Below are 20,939 nucleotides of genomic sequence, written 5' to 3' on the forward strand. Positions count from 1 at the left end.
AAATCACACATTACACCGCCTGAAATGTCTGCTAGTAATTAGATCAAGAATATTACTCTCTCTTCTTCCCCTCGCAGACTGCAGCTGATCAAAGCCTAATGATGGTGTCAGTGCCATTGGCAGTGCTGGCTGGGTAAATCTCCCCATCGGGATGGCAATCTGTCAGGGCCCCGAGCCCTGCTAAACAGCACAGGACAAGAGCACAATGGTGCTTGACACAAAGTAGACTAAATGAACCTTATCTTCTACCAACAAGCTATCCATCAGCAGAGCACCATTAAAACTCAGAATAATGATTATGCATCTCCTTGTTTTGAGTCTGGCAGTCTGTGTGTTTACATGTACACTGTCAGCTGACATGTATACAGTGCGAGAGACGCTGGTGACATCTGGGAGTTTTATCCCGATAACAGTGAAACCCACCACCGGCGGATCTACTGTCTTACTGTGCCAGAGCAGATCTAAGCAGCACCTGGTCCCTTGATGGGGTGAGGGGGCTACTGGCTATTAATTACAGAAAGCCGACACGCAGCGCAGGCAAACCCTCGCAATGAGACCCTGGGACGTCAGATCCACACAGCAAGACGAATGCTTCTCTGTCACACAGCAACATGAACCTGCCTCAGGACTCTTTACACACGAGTACTTTCAAGTATGCCTTTCAAATCGTGGCCCACCCTTCTCTTCCTCTGCCCCCACCCCGTCTCCCCTCTCTATCTCAATCACATTCTGCGGATGTTACACTACTTCAGGGGATATTTTCTGACTAATGCAAAAATGGTTGTGCAGTAGCATGATAAAAGTTGACATTTTCCTTTTCTAATTCAATGCTTCCTTTGTAAACAACCTCGCCTTTTTTTTTTTTTTTCCCAAACGCATGCGCGCGCACAGAGGCTGCAGACACATCACACATAATGGTCAATTTGGGGTTTTTTTGCGCTCGACGGGCCTACAAACAAAAGGGGGAAATGGCAGGAGATATGCCAATCATTTACCGTTGAAAGATGTCTGACAAAAGAGGCCCTGAAAACCTGACAGCTTTTCTTTTCTGCCAGCACAACCAGCTCCTTAAAAAGGAGGCCCCCACACAACAGGCTCCTGCAAGAGGTCTGACCTCAATCTTAACCCCATACAGGTGGCACGCCGCTAACACAGGAAGCAGGAGCTGCTATTCACAGGATGGCAGGCAGAAAACGTTCTCAACCAAAGACCTGCTCTCAGAGATCATTTAGACCGGCACAAAGACGGCTCAATGCCAGTAAATTGTATTCTATCGTGCTGAAAAGCAAATCCCCTTCAACACATTAATGGTAAAGATGAGTTCTCTCTAAAAGCATCTGGTTAAGGAGGGGTTGAGAGTCACGATGTTAGATAAAATGCTACAACCGGTTGGAAACACTGAATTACACTGTGAAGGCTGTTAATCTGTGAGTGTTGTCAGAAACTGAACAGCAGTGGTTGAAGTTTAAATAGTGAATTTTGAACGCCAAAAATGACCTGCACCTTCATAATAAAAATCCTGTTCAGATCATCTCAGTACATAAAAGAGTAAGGTCAAGTGTGCCGTTTTAGTTTCATGAGAACAAAGTGACTCCTGTCTGATTGCTGCTCAGTTGAGTCTGACTACAGAGCCGAACTCTGAACTGTGATTACAGCCAACATCCCCCCGCAGAGCGACAACTGCATCTCTGCACATTCCAGGAAACGCAGCCAGCTGAAGACAGCAAATACACCAGAGAGGAGGAGACATAAACAACGTAAGCTAGTTTGAGAGCTGCACTGATGTTTACTGTCTCACTAAGTGCATTTCATCCCCACTGCTTTCAGAGCAGCGGCGGTATTTCAGCATGCAGTACAGAGGGGGCTGCTGATGCCACAGGTCTGTGTACAGAGGGCTCAGTCACAGGCTGGAGAGACTGTTTGGACAATGTAGGTGTCAGACACACTGCCTGTCTGGAATAACGATTCAGTTCAGCCGCTACAAAACACCCTCTGGTTCCTCTATAGCGGAGGTTTAATAGAAAACTAAGTCGACTGTTTTTAGAGTGTAACTGTTGAAAAGCTAAGAGGAATTTCTGCCTTGTTTGACTTGGTATGTTGCTATCAGGAAGAAAAGGTCTGCATTCGCTTCAAACGGGCACTGAATGACATGCCAGAGATTAGCCTCTGAAGGTCACAGTCTTAGCCTATCCTTTCAGCTGCTTTTCACAACACAACCCCGGGCCCTTTTGAACAACAGGAAGAATGTCATCTGGTTACTTTTCAAGGCACGGAGATACCATTCACTGTGGCCAACAATGGCTGCGAACAGGGAGCGGAGGGTTAGGAGGTTATAAAGGGCCCCATTCTAAGCAACGCTCGATCTCCAGTACACTGCACGCACGTACTTAAAAAAAACAAAAAAAACACACACACACACCCACACAATGAGGCCTGGAGAAGTGGTGCAAGCGATGATAAACTGAGGAGGGTGATGGCAAAGTGCCGCTCGCTGACCGCTCACCTCAGCCTCCGTCCCTCCCCAGCACGGCTCTTAACACGCAGACCAAGCCTCCGAGCCTCGGCTGCTTCGTACGGCTTTCAGATACACTCACTGCTTTGTCATTTTGGAGAAGATAGCTGTGTGATACCCTACAGTCCATCCTTCAGGTTATTGTTACTCTGCAAAGGGTACAAAAAGAGCAAAAAACTATTTTCTAGTGCAAATTTCTCGCTGATACTCTCCTGGCAAGAAGCAAAAAAAAACTCAGACATTTTAAATGCCTCAAATAGAGGAGTTTCAGTTAGGGAGGCACTGACTGTGAAAATCTCGGCAGATACTGATGTTTAAAATAACATTTAAGCTGTTAGACAATGCTGTTTTTTGTGGTTTATTTTGTTTTCTGTCACTTATTCCCACTTTTGTGAGAGGAAAAATAAGAAATAAAATTAGATTGTGCACATTTAGGAAACAACCTTTCGCTGCTTCAAAGCCTTTATACAACTAAACAGCTATTTATTCAATGATAAGATTTTTTTCAGTACCCATAGCCTGACCGATTGACTGAATGACGGCAGGGATGTCACAAGCCAGCAGCTCATGAATGTGCCAGCACAAAACTGATGTGACACATCAGATAAACATCGGTCACTGGTGAATGTCTCATTTGCTGATAGTCTGAAGCTGATGTTCAGCTGATAAATCGGGGCATCCCTGATTACATGCAAGGATGTAAGATAACTAGGCTTTAAGTTTGTCGAGATGTATTAAATCTAACCATTCTGGTAAACAAAAGTAGCATTCCCCTGACAACACTATTGCCTGGTTTCAATGACAAGACCTGCTCTGTTCTTATTCAGATTCTGAGGCTAGTCCCAAAAAAGTTTCCACAGCCAGAGCTGAAATCTGTAACCAATTTAGTCTCTAATGAACCCTCTGAAATATTAAAAATAAAGCCCAATTAGCCGGCAGCATTTTACATCTCCTCCCCCTTTAATCCTCTGGTAGCTTAGCCTTATCTAATGTCTGCGCCAACTATGACACTTTGAGCTCACTCTCCCTCTATCCCCTCCACTTGATATCCCGCACAGCTTTACTGGTGCTTTGTTGTGGCATTCTTTCTGACCCCACAGACCGGGTCACAGTCTGAGCCTCTCCGCTTGTGTCTAATGATGCCCTGATATGTACAGTTGGCACGGACGCTGGAAAAACTGCGGCAATAACCGCAGACATGCTAATGGCATCTATTAGGATTACTTAAGAGTGATATGGGACTCGCCTGGCAACCTCTTATTACAGAGGGCTTGGCACTGGGGGTGGAGAGTGTCACTGGAGGGTCAGTGATCCGATTGAAACGGCCTTATCTTGTGCCATAAACAGATAACAGTATCTGCCCTGCTCTTCTGCTGTTCCTGCGAGATGGAGGTGGATAAACAACGCTGTCGTCTCCAGTGCCTCCGACAAGCCTGATCACACAGATGCTCTCCTAAACCACGACTTGTTCCTCCTGCTGCTATGACTGCTGTTTTTGCTGTGAATGTCACCCGGAGGCTTAGATTTTCCCCCGATTGTCCTCAAGCCGAAGACACAACAATTTCAGAAAGCCCTTTAGTCTTGGTGTTTGTCACGTCAGGTTGCAGCATTCCCTGGCTTAAGGCCTCTGGTTTGCTGATTACGCAAACTACCCGGCGAGAGCAGTGCTTTTTTTGCCCTAATTGGACCTGCCGGCTAACATGCAAATCCATGCAAAAAAAAAAAAAGAGGTAATGGAGAACACAAAAATGCATTAAACAAAGACAGAAAGTGTGTCTTCGAATCAGGCCTATCGCCTGCAGTCATTTGGCAGAAAATAAAACAGCCCATGTGAACCAAAGTGAATACCATGTAACAGCTGACCCGCTGCCTGAGCCCTGCAGGTCAGTCCCTTGTTCTCAAAGGTAACCAGAAGTTGCCCATGATGTCCTAAACACCTGATCTGGATGTATCATGTGGCCGCAGTTCTTTACTCCGAGCCTGACCTGTGTTTGACCCTCACACTGGGTCTCCTGACTTTGCCCACTCACACAAAGGCTACCAAACATCTGCTCCCTGTCTGAGCGCAGACTCATACAGCTGAGAAGACATCGGGTGGCCTCGCACAAAGTCTCTCCAAAGTGGTGGGTGGCTGAGTGGGCGAACGTGGGCTGACAGCTGCCCTGCTGACTGGAGGACTGAAAGGTGGAGCCGGCTGGCGGATCACCGGTACCTGGGAAATCTCCGGCCTGCTGTCCGGGACAGCAGGGCAGTCTCATTTAGCAAAACGGATGATATTCAACAAATGCTGCTGCTCATTGGAAACAACCTGGGTGAGGAAAATAAAAAATCTGCTATGCGCATAAAATTCACAGACAACACCTGCAAGAGATTTAACATACACGGGCCCCTGCTAGAAAATGAAAGGGACAAATGTATTGCTTTGGGAAGAGCGTATGGTTTCACATTTCCAATTCAAGTACCGTCTCTAAAACGCTACATCAAATGACTGGCTTTGAATAAACCAAAATGAGCATCGGCCAAGTGGCTCATTCCAGCATAGAAAATCGTTGCATCAAAAATATGCTGGTTAGCCGAGCCATTTCACAGTCAACAATCACAGAATCGGGACTGTTACTAATCAATGTATTTTAATGAGCTCGCTGTGAATCCCAACAACAGCTGAAACATAAAAGCTGCTCAAGTTCTCTCGTTCAGTCTTTGTACCTTGTGATCTGTTATTCATAGTCTTGCTCTGAAGTTTCTAAGAAATAAAGCAGAGCTTTGATGTTATCCTCTTATTACTGCTGTCTGAGACAAGCCTAATGTTGGGAATCAGATTGTTTGGCGGTCACGTGGAGAACCCTCTGCGACACAAAACATCCGGGATTCGGCATAAGTAAGTCAACGATATCCGCTGTGCCATTTGCTTAAAAGGAGAAAGTTTGATACAGTGAGGTTAGTATCTCGGAAAATGGTGTGGGGGCGAGCGGATTACAATCACACTGTACTCTACACCCTACTTTAAAAGCTTCCACTCAAGTAGGCTTAAACTTGTAGGTGTGTTCGTTCTCCACAATATGTATTTTTTAATAGTTTAACCTTGTCCACGGGCTCCGGCAGACTGCGAGGCTACAGCAGCCAAGATGCCACAGCAGCCAAGATACTACACAAGTATTTTAGAGGAAATTACCCCCTTCCTGCCCACAATGTAAATCAATACGTTCCAATATATTTGATAGTGGTTGGCTGGGAAAAACCAATGCAAACTCGCTTTCCTGTCAGCTTACCCTCAGCAAAGACTCCGGGTTTGCGGTGACAGGTCAAAGAGTCAGCACATGACTCACTGGCAGAGGAGGAGAGACACTTTGAAAAGCCACGCAGAGATCTAATTAACACATGCATTCAAGTGGTATTTCAATTTGGCCCAACGCTGTAATTTTCTACAATGCTGACCAGCGTGACACGAACTAATGAACCAGGTGCTCCTGACATTCAGGCTCCTCTGCAGCCGTTACAAGCAAGCGCACACACAAATCATTCCCAGGCGTGAATGGAAGTAAATGCTTAAAAAGCACGCATAGTCACAGTCCGCGCCGTTGTGAGCCTTTACATTACAATATCTCACAGCAACTTTGAAGCCTTTATACTCTCATTCTTCCAAGTATCTGTCAGATTGCTGTCATTAGAGGCGAGCCACGTTTTACAGATGGGGAGAGGCCTTACAGTCATTTGTTTCTAAGACCTAATTAATCTTCATTGTGCTGGGAAACATAGCACCCAAATGCAAAAAGGGTTCCTTCCAACGCACGATAATTGCACTGAGTCTAGGGGCCTGAGTTTCCCAGACAACAAGGTCTGAAATTTAATTATCTGCTCTTTGGAAAATGTAGGGAGAAGAAAGCTACATTGCAAAACTGCACTTTTGAGCAAGTAATGTCAGGCTGGTGTTTGAGCAAGCAGCGGCCGAGCACATCCTCCCTTTCACAAACCAAACAGTCCCACTATTGTCACAGCAAAGGTGAGATAATGGCTTTTGTCACATAAAACACTTGCAAAAATGCCCATGCAAATAAACGCAGACAGAAACAGTTTTCTCCACCTTACCATGTGCAGAGTGAACGCGATCACTTCCATACTCCAGCCTCCAGTCTCAGAAGTGTTGCTTTACCGCCGCGTGAGCCTCTTTTTTTTTTTCTTTTTTTCTTTTGTTGTTGTTAAATCATATCCGTCATGCTCCATGACATTACAGACCGACGACTACAGCCATAAAAAGCAGACTCAGAGCAGCCAAAGACAACACGGACAGGCTGTGGCAACATTAACATTCCGCCGTGTAAAGATCAGCCTTGGAGGTGGGGGAGAAACATCGATAGGATCCCATTAGTTAAGTGTGCCCTCAGGATCCCCGAAATCTGATCAGAGATAAACCTTTTCCTTCCAGACACGAACCATTAGACGTTATGGCCAAAAAAGAGAAGAAAAAAAGATTTAAAAAAAGAAAAAACTGCTCTCCTCCTCTGAAACTACTCCTCCTGCACTCCTCCTCCTCCTCCTCAGTGGTCGAGGTTGTGCGGCAGGATCAGGATGAGCCCGGTGACGTCAACCTTTTGTTATCACCTTTAACACTTGCTTTTGCAGGTGGGAACACTTCTCCCATGTCGTTATGTCAAGAGGCGCTATTTGCAGACACTCCGGCGAGCGAGAAGGGAGAGCGCACACAACATCTGTATGACGGGCGAAGACGACTGACTGACACTCTAAATGTGGATGTATGCATGCACGTCCTAATGAGTGCATCGGACACTAGCAGTGGGAGACAACTCCAGCTGACAGCCAAACCGTACTTTATACAAAGCCGGGGATCGCGTGAGAAAAACCACACTTCGTGAACTTCATTCACAGAACGGGCTTCTCTCAGGAACGGAACTTGTTATTTCTCTTCGGAGAGGTGCCACAAAACTGTCTGCATCAGGTTAATGAAAAATCCCAATGATGAAGATGCAATTATGATGATGATGATTTGGCAGGCAAACGGAGCTCTACTTAATCTTCGCTGGTTGTTATCACATTGCAATAAATAAATAAATAAATAAATAAATAAATAAAAAATAAAATAAAATAAACACACACACACACACACACACAAAAAACAATTAGCTAACCAGCCCGACTACACAAGCCCAGTTCCAGTGAACACCTGCGTTAAACAAGAATTTATGACTCCTTTAGTGCCTGAATAAAATATGTGTGGCTCATAAAAGCCACTTACGCCGTTAGGGTTTACAGCAGATAGGCAGACAATACAGGGGAGCAGTACAGTAGCTATAAAGCTGCATGTTGCCAGTCAGTGTGCCAGCTGACTGCCCAGGCTCCTGGCTAGCTAACCTAGCCAGTCAGTCTGAAACATACACAGTCCCATTGTTGCCTCCTCAACCTTTCACAATATTAATGCCAAAATGTGAGAGGATGTCACACAGCACCGGGCAGCAGGCGTGTTATTAAGATACAACTACTTACTCTCCGTTTACCTCTGCGAAAGGCATCGTTTAGTACGTCGCCATGGTTTAAAACGGACAGATTTTCTCCCGTTGCCCTGCGCTGCCGAATCACTGCTGCTGCTGCTGTCTGCGGCAGCAACTTCCGGCGCATGCGCAGTAGCTGGGGACAGCTCCAGACTGCGCCGTGCGCTGCGCAGGACAGCAGAGTGGTTTAAAGGTACAAGCAGGGGGAGATTTGATTGGACAGCTGTAATTTTATTATGTTTGCCAGGTGGAAGATGAAATTAGTGAAAGAACGCAAGCTATATGTTGATGTTTAATCATTTTGACGGCTATACAAAAACTCTATCTGTTCTCTGTTGTCTGCCAATAGGGTTGTCCAGCGATATTAAAATCTTAAGAATTTTATATGTAAAATAATAACAATTATAATGACGGTGTGTAATGGTGTACAATTAGCTTTAGGTTAAATGTTACCGGTAATAAAAAAAATAGATATACATATTTAGTTAAAGGGGCACTATGTAGTTTTAGAGAGTTACATTTACAATTAGATATAATAATCGTAGGTGAAAACTCTGAAATTGTGTCATTAAAGGTCAGTCTGTTTATGCAGTGTATTCAGTCACAAAAACAAAGAGTGTTTACATAATGCACCTTTAAACACTATATTTTGGTCAAATTAATCTTAAAGTTGCGATATGAAAGAATTTTTGTTTAACACATTTAAAAAAAAAAAAATATTGCATGGCTATCTTCACCAGTTAGCATGCTAATTGGCTAGCCCTGGCCCTTCCTGTCTCATAGCATTGCTTTGTTCATTAAGAGGCGACCCAACAGCAAAGCCCAGGTAGGTTCAGCTAATAGCTAGCAGCATGGGCCAACTGAGCTAACTAGACCATGACAGCAACAGTTAGCAGCAGCTAGCTGTCATTCTGGTTGTATGCAGGGCTGGGAGGGTTATTTTAAAGAAGTATTTCGATACAGTTATTAATTACCCGTTACAGGATGTAGTCAGTAAAGTAATCCAAGTATCACGATATTAAAGTAATGTAACTGGATCACTTTCTGTTGCTTTTCGATTACTTCAATTCCAAACGTATGCAAGGAAAGAAAAGAGAAAAGAAATATCAATAAGATGTAATAATACACACTGGTGTATCTGGCTTCTCTTGTATGTATGCACGTGTGCCTGGTGCCGGACTAGTATATGTGCCTGGTGCCGGACTAGAATATCATTCCTGATTTTAAAATTGTAATCCTGTTAGTAATCCCCCTTTTACAGAATGTATCTGTAATCTAATAACATCTTTTTCCTGTAATTCTATGGAATACGCAGTTACCTTTTTTGTATCCTAATTGAGTAATCCTGTTACATGTATTCCATTACTCCCAAAGACACTTAACTTGAGTATTTCTAATTCATTCCACTCCCACTCAAACATGTTTCAGAGGGAAATAACGAATGTTCTACACCACTACATTTATTGTATTTGACAGCTATATCTATATATTTATCACTAGTTCCCTTGGGGATTCAGATTTTACAAAGCAAAAGATATTATCAGTTTGACTGATATGATTATTCATATTACAGGAGTACCCAATGGTACATAAAGTAGTTTCGGTTGACTCCAGTCACGGCCATTTAGGGTATTAACATGCTGCTTACATGTTAATGCATTAATTATAATAATAATTCCATATATCATTATGCAATTAATAGGTAACAAGTCCTTTATATTGGTACTTACAATGCATTTTGATGAAAAATCATCCGTAGGCCCTATGTATAATTGAGTGAAATTCAATGCAGGTCTTTTTCATGTAAATAAGTATGTATACACTGTGGTATTGTTCTGCAGCAACTGAATGTGATGATGATTTAATGGTTCCATCAAGTGAAACCTGGGACAAATCCTACAGTGTGTTTTGTAGCACACACGATTGCACTGAATAGGAAAGTCTACCATCCCAACCTTTCAAAGCGGGAGTGTTTGTGGTGAATTTTTGAGCTGTAATGACGAAATGTTGTCGCATTTTGATTAGCAGGCTCTGATGGTCTGACATATTGAAAGGGAAAAGCGACCGAAAGCATCTGAGTGAAGTACTGTGCTTCACACGCCTCCAGAGGCACTTTAATTCTCCTCAAGATGATTCATGAATTAAGTTTTTATGATGATGGTGGAGAGTGTGTCTAACATTTCACTCTAAAATCTCCCAGTTGGGTTGAGAGGCCATAACCTATGATTCACATTATTTTCCAACTCATCAAACCAGTCAGCGAGCCGCTGTGCCCTGTATGGAAGCATCTGCACTTGTCTATTGAGATAATACCATTGATTTTTTTTGTCTTTTGTATATCTGACTTTTTGAGCAACCATCATGAAGCCCATATCACTTAAATTCTTACCTACAGTGTCTTTATTCACTTTCATTGTATTGGCTGATATTCTTTGGAACCTCTGCATTCAAAACTACACTATTTACATGGATATTTGCTGCTCGGGGTATGTGAGAAAATAAACAAGGTGAGCAGACCCTTTAAGTTCCCAGGTTGGGTGAGAATAACCACTGAGGATCTTGCGACCTCATGCCAAGGATGCCACAAACATTAACACATTTAGTTGTTATTTTATGAAAAAAAAAATCAGCACTTCTTTCACCAACACCTGTTCCTGCGTTTCACTGGCCCATGTGAAATGCTCATCTGGCTCTCTGGCTGAAAGATTTGCCTCGGGCCGAATTACCCTTGCATTTTGCATCTTTGCGCCCTTCACATATTGTATTATGAATCTCGTTGGGGAAGATGAAATCCAGTGAGACGACTCCACGGTCAATAGTGTCACATGCTTTGTGATTTGATGAAAGGTTCTATTTGTGTAGCCTGATGTGTATAGCTCCCTAATCAAAGACTTATATTTCTGTGACAACTAAAATAAATTACTCTATTACAACCGCCCACCTGCCCTCTCCACAGTATTGATACCATTTTATTACCAGAGAGAGACAGATGGACAACGCTGGAAGATTGTGGCAAGTTATGGGGGTGCTGGAGAATGCGTGCTCACGGCCGTGTAATGTCATGTCAGGTTAGGAGCTGCACAAAGGTAATCAAATAAGATGATTAGGGGGAAAATTACACATGTTCAGCTCCGCAAACAGTTCTGATAGAAAGCATTGTGAAGGGTAACTCCGTGGTCTGGGTTCCAGTATGGACGGGATGCTCATTACAATACTCCAGCCAATTTAGGCCTGCAAGCTTCACTTCCCCCATCAGCAAGTGAAAGAGGGCAGAATTTGGTCTGAAAGCCCAATCACACACAGCGCTCTGAGTTCAGCAGGTGGGGAAGTAGAGGCAGCAGGCTCCATCAGGCAATAATACAAAGTTAATGATGCAGAATGGTGTCTTTCTCCATACCAAAGAAGACATCAATACAGGATGTTTAAGAACGCTGTTCCTAATTACGCTTTTTAAATTCACCACTGACGTGATTGATGATTTCAAAGAGAGGCATTATTGATCCACTTCACAGACAAGTCACATCGATTGCAAGTCTAGAATGAATAAAAGTTTTTTTTTTCCCCCTTTATCTCCCCCACCGAGAGAGAGATTGTACAATCAGAGCATCAGTGTGACCTATATGGGTAGTTTGGGAGCTAAATCACCTCTTTTAAAAAGCCGTCGGAGCAAGGACGTATGGAGCAGTGATTGCTGAATCGAGGGACCTTGGGGGACCTTCAGGGCGTCACGTCAGACGTGACAGTTAAATCTAGCTGCGCTCTCATTTATCAAATGTGGAAATTCACCCATCCATTCATTAATCTGCGGGATCCTGTACAAATAGCCTGTCTGCGTTGGAGTCCTCAGCATGAGAAAGTTCAGGAGCGGCTGTTTTATAGACAATCAGCCAGCTGTGCAGCATCACGCCTCTCACTGCAATCAGCAGTGATGGAGTGATGGATGCTCTGACGCGCTGACAGATTGTTTTTTCCCACCTCTGCTCCCCGCTGACATGCCCCATGGCTCGTGCTTATTATTCCATGAACTTTGTTATTTCTCGTGAGCAGCCAGATCTTCCTATTAGTGCAGACGCTGCCAGTTATTGCATGTCTAATCCCAGCCAGTCATATTAGCAAATCAACAAGGGAGGTTAACCAGAGCATGAAAACCTGATGTGGAGGAAAGTCATCACCTGGTTAAGCCACAGATTCTGAGAATTCAGGGAGATTTGACCTTTCCGCAGTCAAATAAGGGAAAACAGAACACACTGTATTCTAATTCTGTTAAAATTACATAAGACAAGATTGATTAGCAATCAGTGGCACACTGAATTGCAGCAGCAGAGGGAGGTTTTCCATCACACCATGCTGAATCTCATTGGCAAGTGCACTTCAAGTGGCAAAGTGGGCTACAGCTTATGATTAAATGGTCTGCAGGCGAAGCCTTTTTGTATTTTTTTTAGAGTGAGAGAGAGAGCTCTTTCTGAAGGCCAAAGTTAATGCAGTCATAGAAAGAACTCTGATACACTCCCACGTGAAATGGCCATGTGAGGAAAGCCCGGAGGGAGAAAAGGCCTTGAATGAATTTAAGAGGGAGAGAGAGAGGGAGAGAGTGGGAGGGATGCAGATAGAGAGAAAGTTCAAACATTACTGATCCTCAAATATCCTTTTGGTTTCTGGTTCAATTGGAATTCGGCAGTAAGTGTCTGCTAAAAGCTCCATTTTTGTTGCCCTTCCATTGCTGCCGAGCTTTTAGAGTTAGATGATGACAGATTGTGAGCTACCTGATATCCTTCATCGTCCTCCCCAGTGGTGGTGTTTGTTCCGCCCCGAGCAAGTCCTCGAGGACTAACAAACAGCCGGCGTGTTTGATGGACTATGGGGAGACATCTGCTCTGCCTGGATTTGCCATACACAATGAAGACAACATGTAACAGTAATCCATCAATATGCAAACTGTGTCCTTTTAGCCTGATGATTAACCTTACAGACTTCATGGTTATCAAGTCATTATATCAGCATGTCATTGTGAATTAGTACTGAGGAGTTGCAGGGTGTTAATATGCGAGTGTGCACTGTTTTCCTCAGGTTGGCATATTGCTTTAAGCACGGATGCTCGATATATCCTCGACAACATTGTCACAAATGTGCTCCAAGCACCCTCGGGGACAAGCTCTGTTTCGTGTACTCAAGGGACAAGAGGGAAAGGAAAAGTCTGCACAGTGCAAATCTGATTTGCGGTTATAGGCGCACCATCCCTCACAAAGTAATCTGGAGAATATCACCCGAGCCAAAAGATCTTTTGAGCGCTGTCATCCATTTTAAGCTGCGAGTTGCTCATGTTGGCAGATGTGTTTGTGCATTATGATGAGCTGATTTGGAATTGCCATTGGCTGGTTTTGGCTTCTGAATATCCCGCAGACAGGTGGTTCCCAAACTGGGGAGGAGTCCTGTGGGAGTTACAGAGGGGTTTGCTGTGAGATGATGCATTACTTTAATTATGTTTTATTTATTATATCCTAACTTTTATTAGGTTATTTTTCATAGAAATGTACATGTAAAGGTACCAGGCACAAGGTTTTGAAAGTAGTCCACTGGTCTAACATTGCCCTCCTGTAGCAATCTTGGATTCTTTATGGCCGCTTTTAAAACAGCTGATCAAAATCTATACAGCGGGACCGGAGATACTCATAGCACTCATTTGTGCTCTTTCTGTTTTATATTTCTTGTTTACTGTTCTTTGCGCCAGCATTGTACTTTGTGAGGCATCTGATTTCATTGGATTTTATTTGCTTATTTTATCTTTTGTCTTGTACTTTTGATGAAGGTCCTAAGTCACCCAGGTCATGGTAAGGGCTGTATCATAGGCAACCGGACTTGTTTAATTTTCTTGGAGATATTTCACCTCTTGCAACTCCCCACCAAGAAACTGAGACAAGTCCAGCTGCCTACGATACAGCGCTTAGAATCTTTCTTGTACTGTGTGCTATTATGTTCTGTGAAGCACCTTCTATCCTTGGTTTTGGTTTTATTTACCAGATTAAATAGAGCTTCCTCTGGAGTCACGAAAAGGCTTTATACTACTTTTATCTCCTGTAAACAATGTTTAAATTGGTGGAGTTACCCTTTAATATCCACACCGCTAAACCAGGGTAAAAAAAGACATTTTAATCTGGGTTATTTAAAAAAAAAGTGTTAGACTTTGAAAAGCTGAGCATCACAACAGACCTCCTTCAGACTACAGACACACACTATGCAACATGAAAGGACATGTTGTAGTTAACATCTTGGTCTCTAGGGGGCGGTGAAGATTCCACCCAGACCTCCGTGGACGCTCTCTTCACAGCGGAAGTCGTTTCTCTTCGGTCAAACCAACATGGTGTCTCCCTGTTGTAGGCAATGTGAATGCAAACAAGCGACTCACCTCTGAAACGTTTAATACCGTCGTTTGAGCTTCAACACAGCGGCAGCAGGTATAAAGGCTCCATGGCTCTCAGGGTGTGCGCGCGGTTCTTAAGGGACTCCGCCGTCCTCTCCAGAAGGGCCGTCGTGTCGGCTCGGCAGGAAAGTGCGTCATGGTTACTCACGGCAGGTCAGACACAGACATGTTTTCATATGTAATTTCTTAAGCTAGGAAGCGTGTTGTGTTGGTGTTAAAGTATGGGATACATGCAATATGAGGAAAATGGGGCCTTCAGCTATTCGGCGTGCTCTGACGTTATGAGGAAGCAGAGCGACATAATAAATCAGTGCACCTCTCTGCTCATCTGATGCACAGCATGCTAACGCGTGAATACAAAAAAAGATGTTACGGTGCTTTTAATTTTGCCTGTGACATCCGAGACGACGTGAGGAGTGAATTACAAGTACTGAAAACAACCTTAGGCATAAAAGAGAGTTATGATTTTCCATTTAACATGGGGCACATTTACACCTGTGACGCTACATGTACAACAGACCCTAAAGTATAAGTAATGAGTGTTCATAAAATCTTCAGTTAAACATTCTGTATACTGTACCATTTGAATATTTGGCAGACTTTAATGTGTTTTTCCTTCATGCTATTTCACATGAATATTTGAACTTACATTCTACAGAATGATGCATCTGCTGTTTCACACAGAAAATCTCTCAGTACTCGCCTCATGTCTGAGGTTTTTTAAAAAAATTTTTATTAAGGAGTAATGTTTGATTTATTTTTTCTCAACTAATCCAATAATTGTTTACAGGGACGCATGACAATAACGCCATGTCACTGGTATTGGTCGATAAAGGCTTTATCAAATGTTGGCATTGGCCTTAAATGAACATTTCTGCCGATATGACAGGCCAATAATTTAATTTTGAAAAGCATTGTGAATCGGCCTTTGCCGGTCGGCCATTGCAATAAACGTAGACATAATGATATGCTGATTCCACTGAAAGAGTGAACTGATGCTCCCTGCAATCAGATGGAAAAAATATGTGCATATTTGGGAATTGGCACCGGCCAAAATGAGTTGCAGAAATCTGAAACCGGGCATCAATAATTGTATAATGTTTGTAATATTAAAAAGCTGTCAGTTTTGTAGTGCACAGGAAAGTGATTTCTACAGTACATAAAAAATAGTGAAGCAATTTTCTGTTGATAGACTAATCAAAAAATCCTTTCAGCAAATGGAAAATCAGCTAATTCTCCTTATGGTGTTGTTGGTTTTTGTTAAATAGCAGTAAAGCACTTTCAGTAAAGTTTTCTGTGGTTCCCAAAGAGGTGCACAATGTGCACAATCATCGTGTGGCTAGTTTTATGAACAAGTTTATGAGCAGGGCCATCTGAATGCATTATTATACTTTGACATATCCATATACTACCAAGTAAGCCGAATCGTTCAGATATCCCGCAGCCTTGCTGGCAGCACTGTGAAAGAGATGTTGATGTCTTTACAGGAAATGCTGCCTGCAGCAGAGGAGGAAGGAACGGATTTATCTTCACTCCTGCTTGTTTTATTACATCGGAGGCATTTCTCGACAGACTGATCAAAGGCAAAGCAGAAGAGGCAGACGGCAGTTTTTATCGCCACCCGGCTTCAGTTCCGATGGACAGCGGTAATCAGACCACTGCCACAGAGATTTACATCCCTGAACTCATCTGATCATTCTGGCTCAGTCTTTTTTTTTCCCCAACGTCATCCTGCCACCAGGCTGATGTTTGAGTTCCTCCTCTTGCTGCTGTCAAATTGTCTGTCCAATGATTAATTTTGTTTTTGTGTTTTCAGATGAACAGGTATCTTTGTTACTCAGACATCCCGATCAGCCTGACAATGCAAAGGTGTTGAAAGTTGCCATAATAGGTTCCCCAAATGCTGGGAAGTCCACATTGTCCAATCAGCTCCTTGGCAGAAAGGTTACTATCCTGACCGTCTCCCTTTTACATCTATACATTTTAATTTGTATGCTTTTTTTACAGTGAATAATTCTTTCTTAAAGGTGTTTGCTGTGTCCAAGAAAGTACACACCACACGGACTCGTGCCTTGGGTGTCTTAACAGAAGATGACACACAGATAGTAAGTGCTCTTTCCCGTATCTTCTGTTATAAGTTATTCATGGTATTGAAAAGCCAAAAGTCCATACGTGTGTGTGACTGTTTTGTAGGTTATACTGGACACTCCTGGTCTCACTACTGCATCAAAGGTCAAAAGGTGACTTCCTCCGTTAGATTTTTGATATTTCTGTTTAAATCTGTATTCTACATGCAGTGTTGTTATGCAGTGCAGTGTATGAATGGGCCCATGTTTCCACAGACACCAGCTGGAGAAGTCTCTGCTCTTGGATCCCTGGAACACGGTCAAAGAAGCCGACCTAAGTATGCTATAAATTTACACTGAGCCTTTTATTAGTTGAGGCTGAGCTGCAGTTTCTTTTTGATTTAACACAGAGTGAAATATAGTGCCGAGTTTCAAGGGCTCATAATTGGAACTGTCATTCTCAGTGGTAGTCATGGTGGACGCGGCAGACAAGTGGACGTGCAACAGGTTTGACCACGAGGTGCTCAAATGTCTGGCTCAGCACCCTGACATCCCTGCAGTCCTGGTCCTCAATAAGGTATTTTTCCCCCTGAATAACACACGCTGACTGATATGTTGTTGCAGCTGTCCCTTGTACTAAATTCCTCAGAAATACCTGGAGAAGATTATGTTCTGATCTTAGATAATAAGGCCTTGGTTATTCAATACTTTGGCTTAAAACAGCAATATCTTACTCTTATTTGTTTCTGACTCAGTAATCCTTTTTTGACACTCAGCTTATTCGATGCTCCTGAAGATGTAAATCGTTAAAAACAGGTCACGAAGATTTTTTTTAAAGATGTATACTAAAACACGGTTGTTCGGCCTCTCTGAGTTTTCCACTGTTTTCCAGTGTTGCTTTGCTAGCGTCTGATACGTACACAGCGGCATCATCTCAGATCAACTGCTAGTTCGAGTTAAACTCAAGCATTTTCTTCAGTTTGTGGACCAGCAAGTAAATTAGATCCCCATAGTACATCATGGAAAGTTTTGTTATAAATAAGATACGACTGTATCAGAAATGGTTTTTAGACAAATTAAGATGTATACACTTTTAATTAGCATCGAAACAAATTGTATTGTAAACATGCGTTGTGATTCTGTCCATACGAAGGATTGCAGCCTTGCTTTTGTGTGGGATCACTCTGTGCTTGAGGCTTTTAATGACATCTCTTGATGATATGAAAAATCAAAAAATGTTATGAGATTTCCTAGAACACTTTTCCAAAATATTTAAAGAATTGATCACCTGCACTTAAGAGTCTCATAGATGTGTACACTGATGTTTTTCCTTTTTTTTTAAGGTGGACCTGGTTAAGGCCAAGGACAGACTGCTGAATATCACAGCGGATTTGACATGCGGAGTGGTAAATGGACAAAAAACACAGGTCAGGCCCATGATCAGGGCTTCTCAGGCTGAAAAGAGGCCAGAGAGGGATTCGGAGATGTCGCTTGATGAGGACAAAATAGTGCCTGAGGACAGCGCTGAGACAAACTCTGTACTGAGCAAAGAGAAACTGAAGGCACCGAGGAGCCAACAGGGCTGGCCTCACTTCAAGGACGTCTTCATGCTGTCCTCTTTGGACAGCGATTACATCGATGCGCTGAAGGTACATGCAAGATTATGGTCATAGTTAGAGAAATGTGTACAGATGGCCTTTTGTATCATAAGTATAACACTAAACCACTTTATTTCATGATGATAACCATGTTTTTATCGTACCGGTGCAGAACTACTTAATGGTTGCGGCCAAGCCAGGATCGTGGCAGTACCACAGTGAGGTCCTGACTGACCAGAGTCCAGAGGAAGTCTGCACCAACTTCATCAGAGAGAAGCTTCTGGAGTGTCTGCCTCAGGAAGTGCCCTATTCAGTGACACAGGTGACTAATGGACCATTTTTGCACTCTCAGTCACACATGACGATGAGCTGACAGCTGACTGACTTGCTCATCACATCTCGCTGCACCGAGTCTGCGGCTTATTTTAAGCCCTTCATACCGACTTTCAACCTACATGCTGATGTGTGCTTTGATGCAGCCTCCGCCCGCTACACCTCTGCTTTTTTGTTTGCACACTTGGGGCCTTTTTGTCATTTCCCATTCCAGCATTGTTTTCATTTTTGTTTACTAGGTAATTATCACGTTGGTCTGAATTTACAGCTACTGTAGTATTTACTGCAAAGGTGTTGAATCTGACAGACTGCACGCAAGTGATGCAAAAATGTAACACATGGAACGCCTCCCCATCAGACTAATCCATACGTCATCTTAAATACGGGTGGAAAGGCTGCTGTGAAGTGTAGTGATTGTTAATGGTTCAAGCCAACAGCTGATGTCTCCTGTTTCACGTTGACCTCCACTTTGTTGAAGCGAGCACATTGTTAATATTTCATTTTCTCTGTTTTCAGTCTGTTGAACTCTGGCAAGAGGCAGAAAATGGGGAGCTCCATATTTCTGTGAAAATTTATGCCAAGAAAGAATCTCATGTGGTAAGTACTCTTTGATTACGTTTTGTTTAATACCGTCCTCATGTTTTATGTGACTTATGTGCTCTTACCAATTTCCAGTTTCACTCTGGTATTAATAAATAACTCTTTCTAATATTTAATCTGGGTTTAATTTCACATGACCATCTCACTGAGAAGCGAAAGAATGGAATGAGATTATTGTATGAAAACATGAAAGTGCTTATGTGTTCACTGGTATGCACACATCCAAATCAATATGAAAAATATGGACAGAAAACACAAACTACACTGGAGGAAGTGAAATCCCTCCGTTATTGACACCTGTGGCCTCTAATAGCCTCTGATATTTATTTGCCGTCTCCCAGTACCTCCACATTCCTTTTTTTTCCTTGAGTTTTTAACTTGTAAATATTTGAGCAGCCTTTCTGAACCATGCATATTTGATGGCAGAGAATATTCAGAGCTTCATCTGTTACAGAAATATTTCAAGGCCAGTGACCTCCAGAGGAGGCCTGAGAAGAGAAGGCTTAGACCAACACCATTCTTTAGCTTTAGCATTCAGCACAGGACTACAGAGGGAGATCCAGTGGATTACAGTGATGATTGACCAAAGAAATTCTTTTATGAATAGTTCCTGGCACAAACCCATCTTTTTGTTTATTTGACTAAATCAGAAATTTTGAGTCGAGCCCTCAATGTAAAACAAGCTTCAGAGAGGGCTTAAAATACATACAATTTTAGAGCTTCTAGGTATTCAAATGAATTATCACTAGAAGAAATTGCATGATGGACTAAACATTTTTATTTTAAAAAAAAAGTTGTCTTTGTCAGGTTATTTTTGGGTTATTTTTTGAACAGAATACAGTTTTGATGTGACTATGTGATATTTCAACACATAGTTTGTAATTACAGAGAGAGGGGACATTGTGGCACATAGATTGTAATTAGAGAGAGGGGACATTGTGGCAGTCATCCTTGAAAGAAGATGCTGTTCATCATCTTAAACTTGACTTTATAAAACCTTCTCACACCTCTTGTTGTTTGCAACAGATGCCATCATAATACTTTCAACAGGGACCTTTTTAAGTTGGTCTTTTAAACCTGTATTACTCAAATGGGACTCTTCTTCCTGCTGTGAAATAAAACAAAAGTTCCTATCCTTTTTTGTGTCTACAGAGCATGGTGATCGGCCCTGCTGGCCAGCTGGTAGCGCAGATCGCCCATGAGGTGGGTGAGGACCTGACCCGGGTCTTCCTGAAGGTTGTAAGGCTGAAGCTCTCAGTCAAACTAAGGAGGTGAAGAGGACTCGAACGGTCCTGCTGGATCCAAGATGACTCTTTTATTTTTCTCCGTGAAGGACAGACCTGCTGAGCCGAACACAGGATTAGATCTCAACATGAGGCAGATTTGGAGTTGCGATATGGCATGTCAGAAGAAAATTATTTTTGTCTTTTTCATCCTTTGTTTCCATGCATCAGCTTCATGAAGTCTGATAAGACATTATAAAATATTTGTACATATAAAAACCCAAAAAATGTTGCTACTCTTGGGTCCCCCAACTTTAAGAAATTGAATTTAACTAAACAAGTTAAATGTACAAAACATGTATATTAAAAGCAGCTCACACCAGCTGAAGAATAGACTGTGATAAATTATTGGCACTTATTTAGCAATGATATATTTTTAGGCAACAAACATGACACAGAGTGTCATCAAATGCCTGTTTTGAGTAAGTTTGACAGTGTGTTCATGGCTGAGCAGGTTTGGCGAGCTGTGAAAAGGCCGATGGTTTATCTTTGGCTCTCAGAGCTTTTTACTTGGCGCTCGCTTCGCGCCTAGCGGAACCTGCACAGTCATGTTCACTCAAATGTCCCTGATGTACCATCCACCCGTGTTCCCTCCACTCCCACATCACTTTAGCCTTCTCCACCG

The 20,939-nt window shown here is 42.7% G+C and overlaps 2 protein-coding genes across 4 annotated transcripts in view; one reads left to right on the plus strand and one right to left on the minus strand.

Moving 5' to 3' along the window:
- The window catches only part of fam222ba (family with sequence similarity 222 member Ba), a 32,366-nt gene extending 24,202 nt beyond the window's left edge, over positions 1-8,164 (minus strand). The window contains exon 1 of one of the 3 annotated variants that reach the window (XM_037120317.1): positions 8,023-8,164. The gene's annotated coding sequence lies outside the window, so the exon portion shown is untranslated. Of the gene's footprint in view, positions 1-6,598; positions 7,002-8,011 lie in introns of those variants that run through there. The other 2 variants (XM_037120316.1, XM_037120318.1) reach the window with 2 other exon arrangements.
- Positions 8,165-14,329: 6,165 nt separating this feature from the next.
- On the plus strand, positions 14,330-20,642 carry eral1 (Era-like 12S mitochondrial rRNA chaperone 1). Its single transcript, XM_037120619.1, has 11 exons — positions 14,330-14,587; positions 15,922-16,080; positions 16,251-16,378; positions 16,462-16,539; positions 16,628-16,674; positions 16,777-16,838; positions 16,965-17,077; positions 17,844-18,149; positions 18,271-18,420; positions 18,948-19,028; positions 20,184-20,642. Exons 1-11 carry the CDS (start codon positions 14,401-14,403, stop codon positions 20,304-20,306), a joined length of 1,434 nt encoding a protein of 477 aa, XP_036976514.1. The 5' UTR covers positions 14,330-14,400; the 3' UTR covers positions 20,307-20,642.
- Positions 20,643-20,939: the final 297 nt, after the last annotated feature.

Source organism: Acanthopagrus latus, chromosome 13 (genome assembly GCF_904848185.1).
Source record: "Acanthopagrus latus isolate v.2019 chromosome 13, fAcaLat1.1, whole genome shotgun sequence".
NCBI classification, from domain to species: domain Eukaryota; kingdom Metazoa; phylum Chordata; class Actinopteri; order Spariformes; family Sparidae; genus Acanthopagrus; species Acanthopagrus latus.

Bases quoted from the DNA above. Each gene is read 5' to 3' on its own strand.
- eral1 (XM_037120619.1), top strand. From the start codon at position 14,401: ATGCAAACAAGCGACTCACCTCTGAAACGTTTAATACCGTCGTTTGAG. The intron at 16,081-16,250 runs GTAATCAGACCA...TTGTGTTTTCAG, and splicing joins TTCAGTTCCGATGGACAGCG to ATGAACAGGTATCTTTGTTA. The intron at 18,421-18,947 runs GTGACTAATGGA...CTCTGTTTTCAG, and splicing joins TGCCCTATTCAGTGACACAG to TCTGTTGAACTCTGGCAAGA.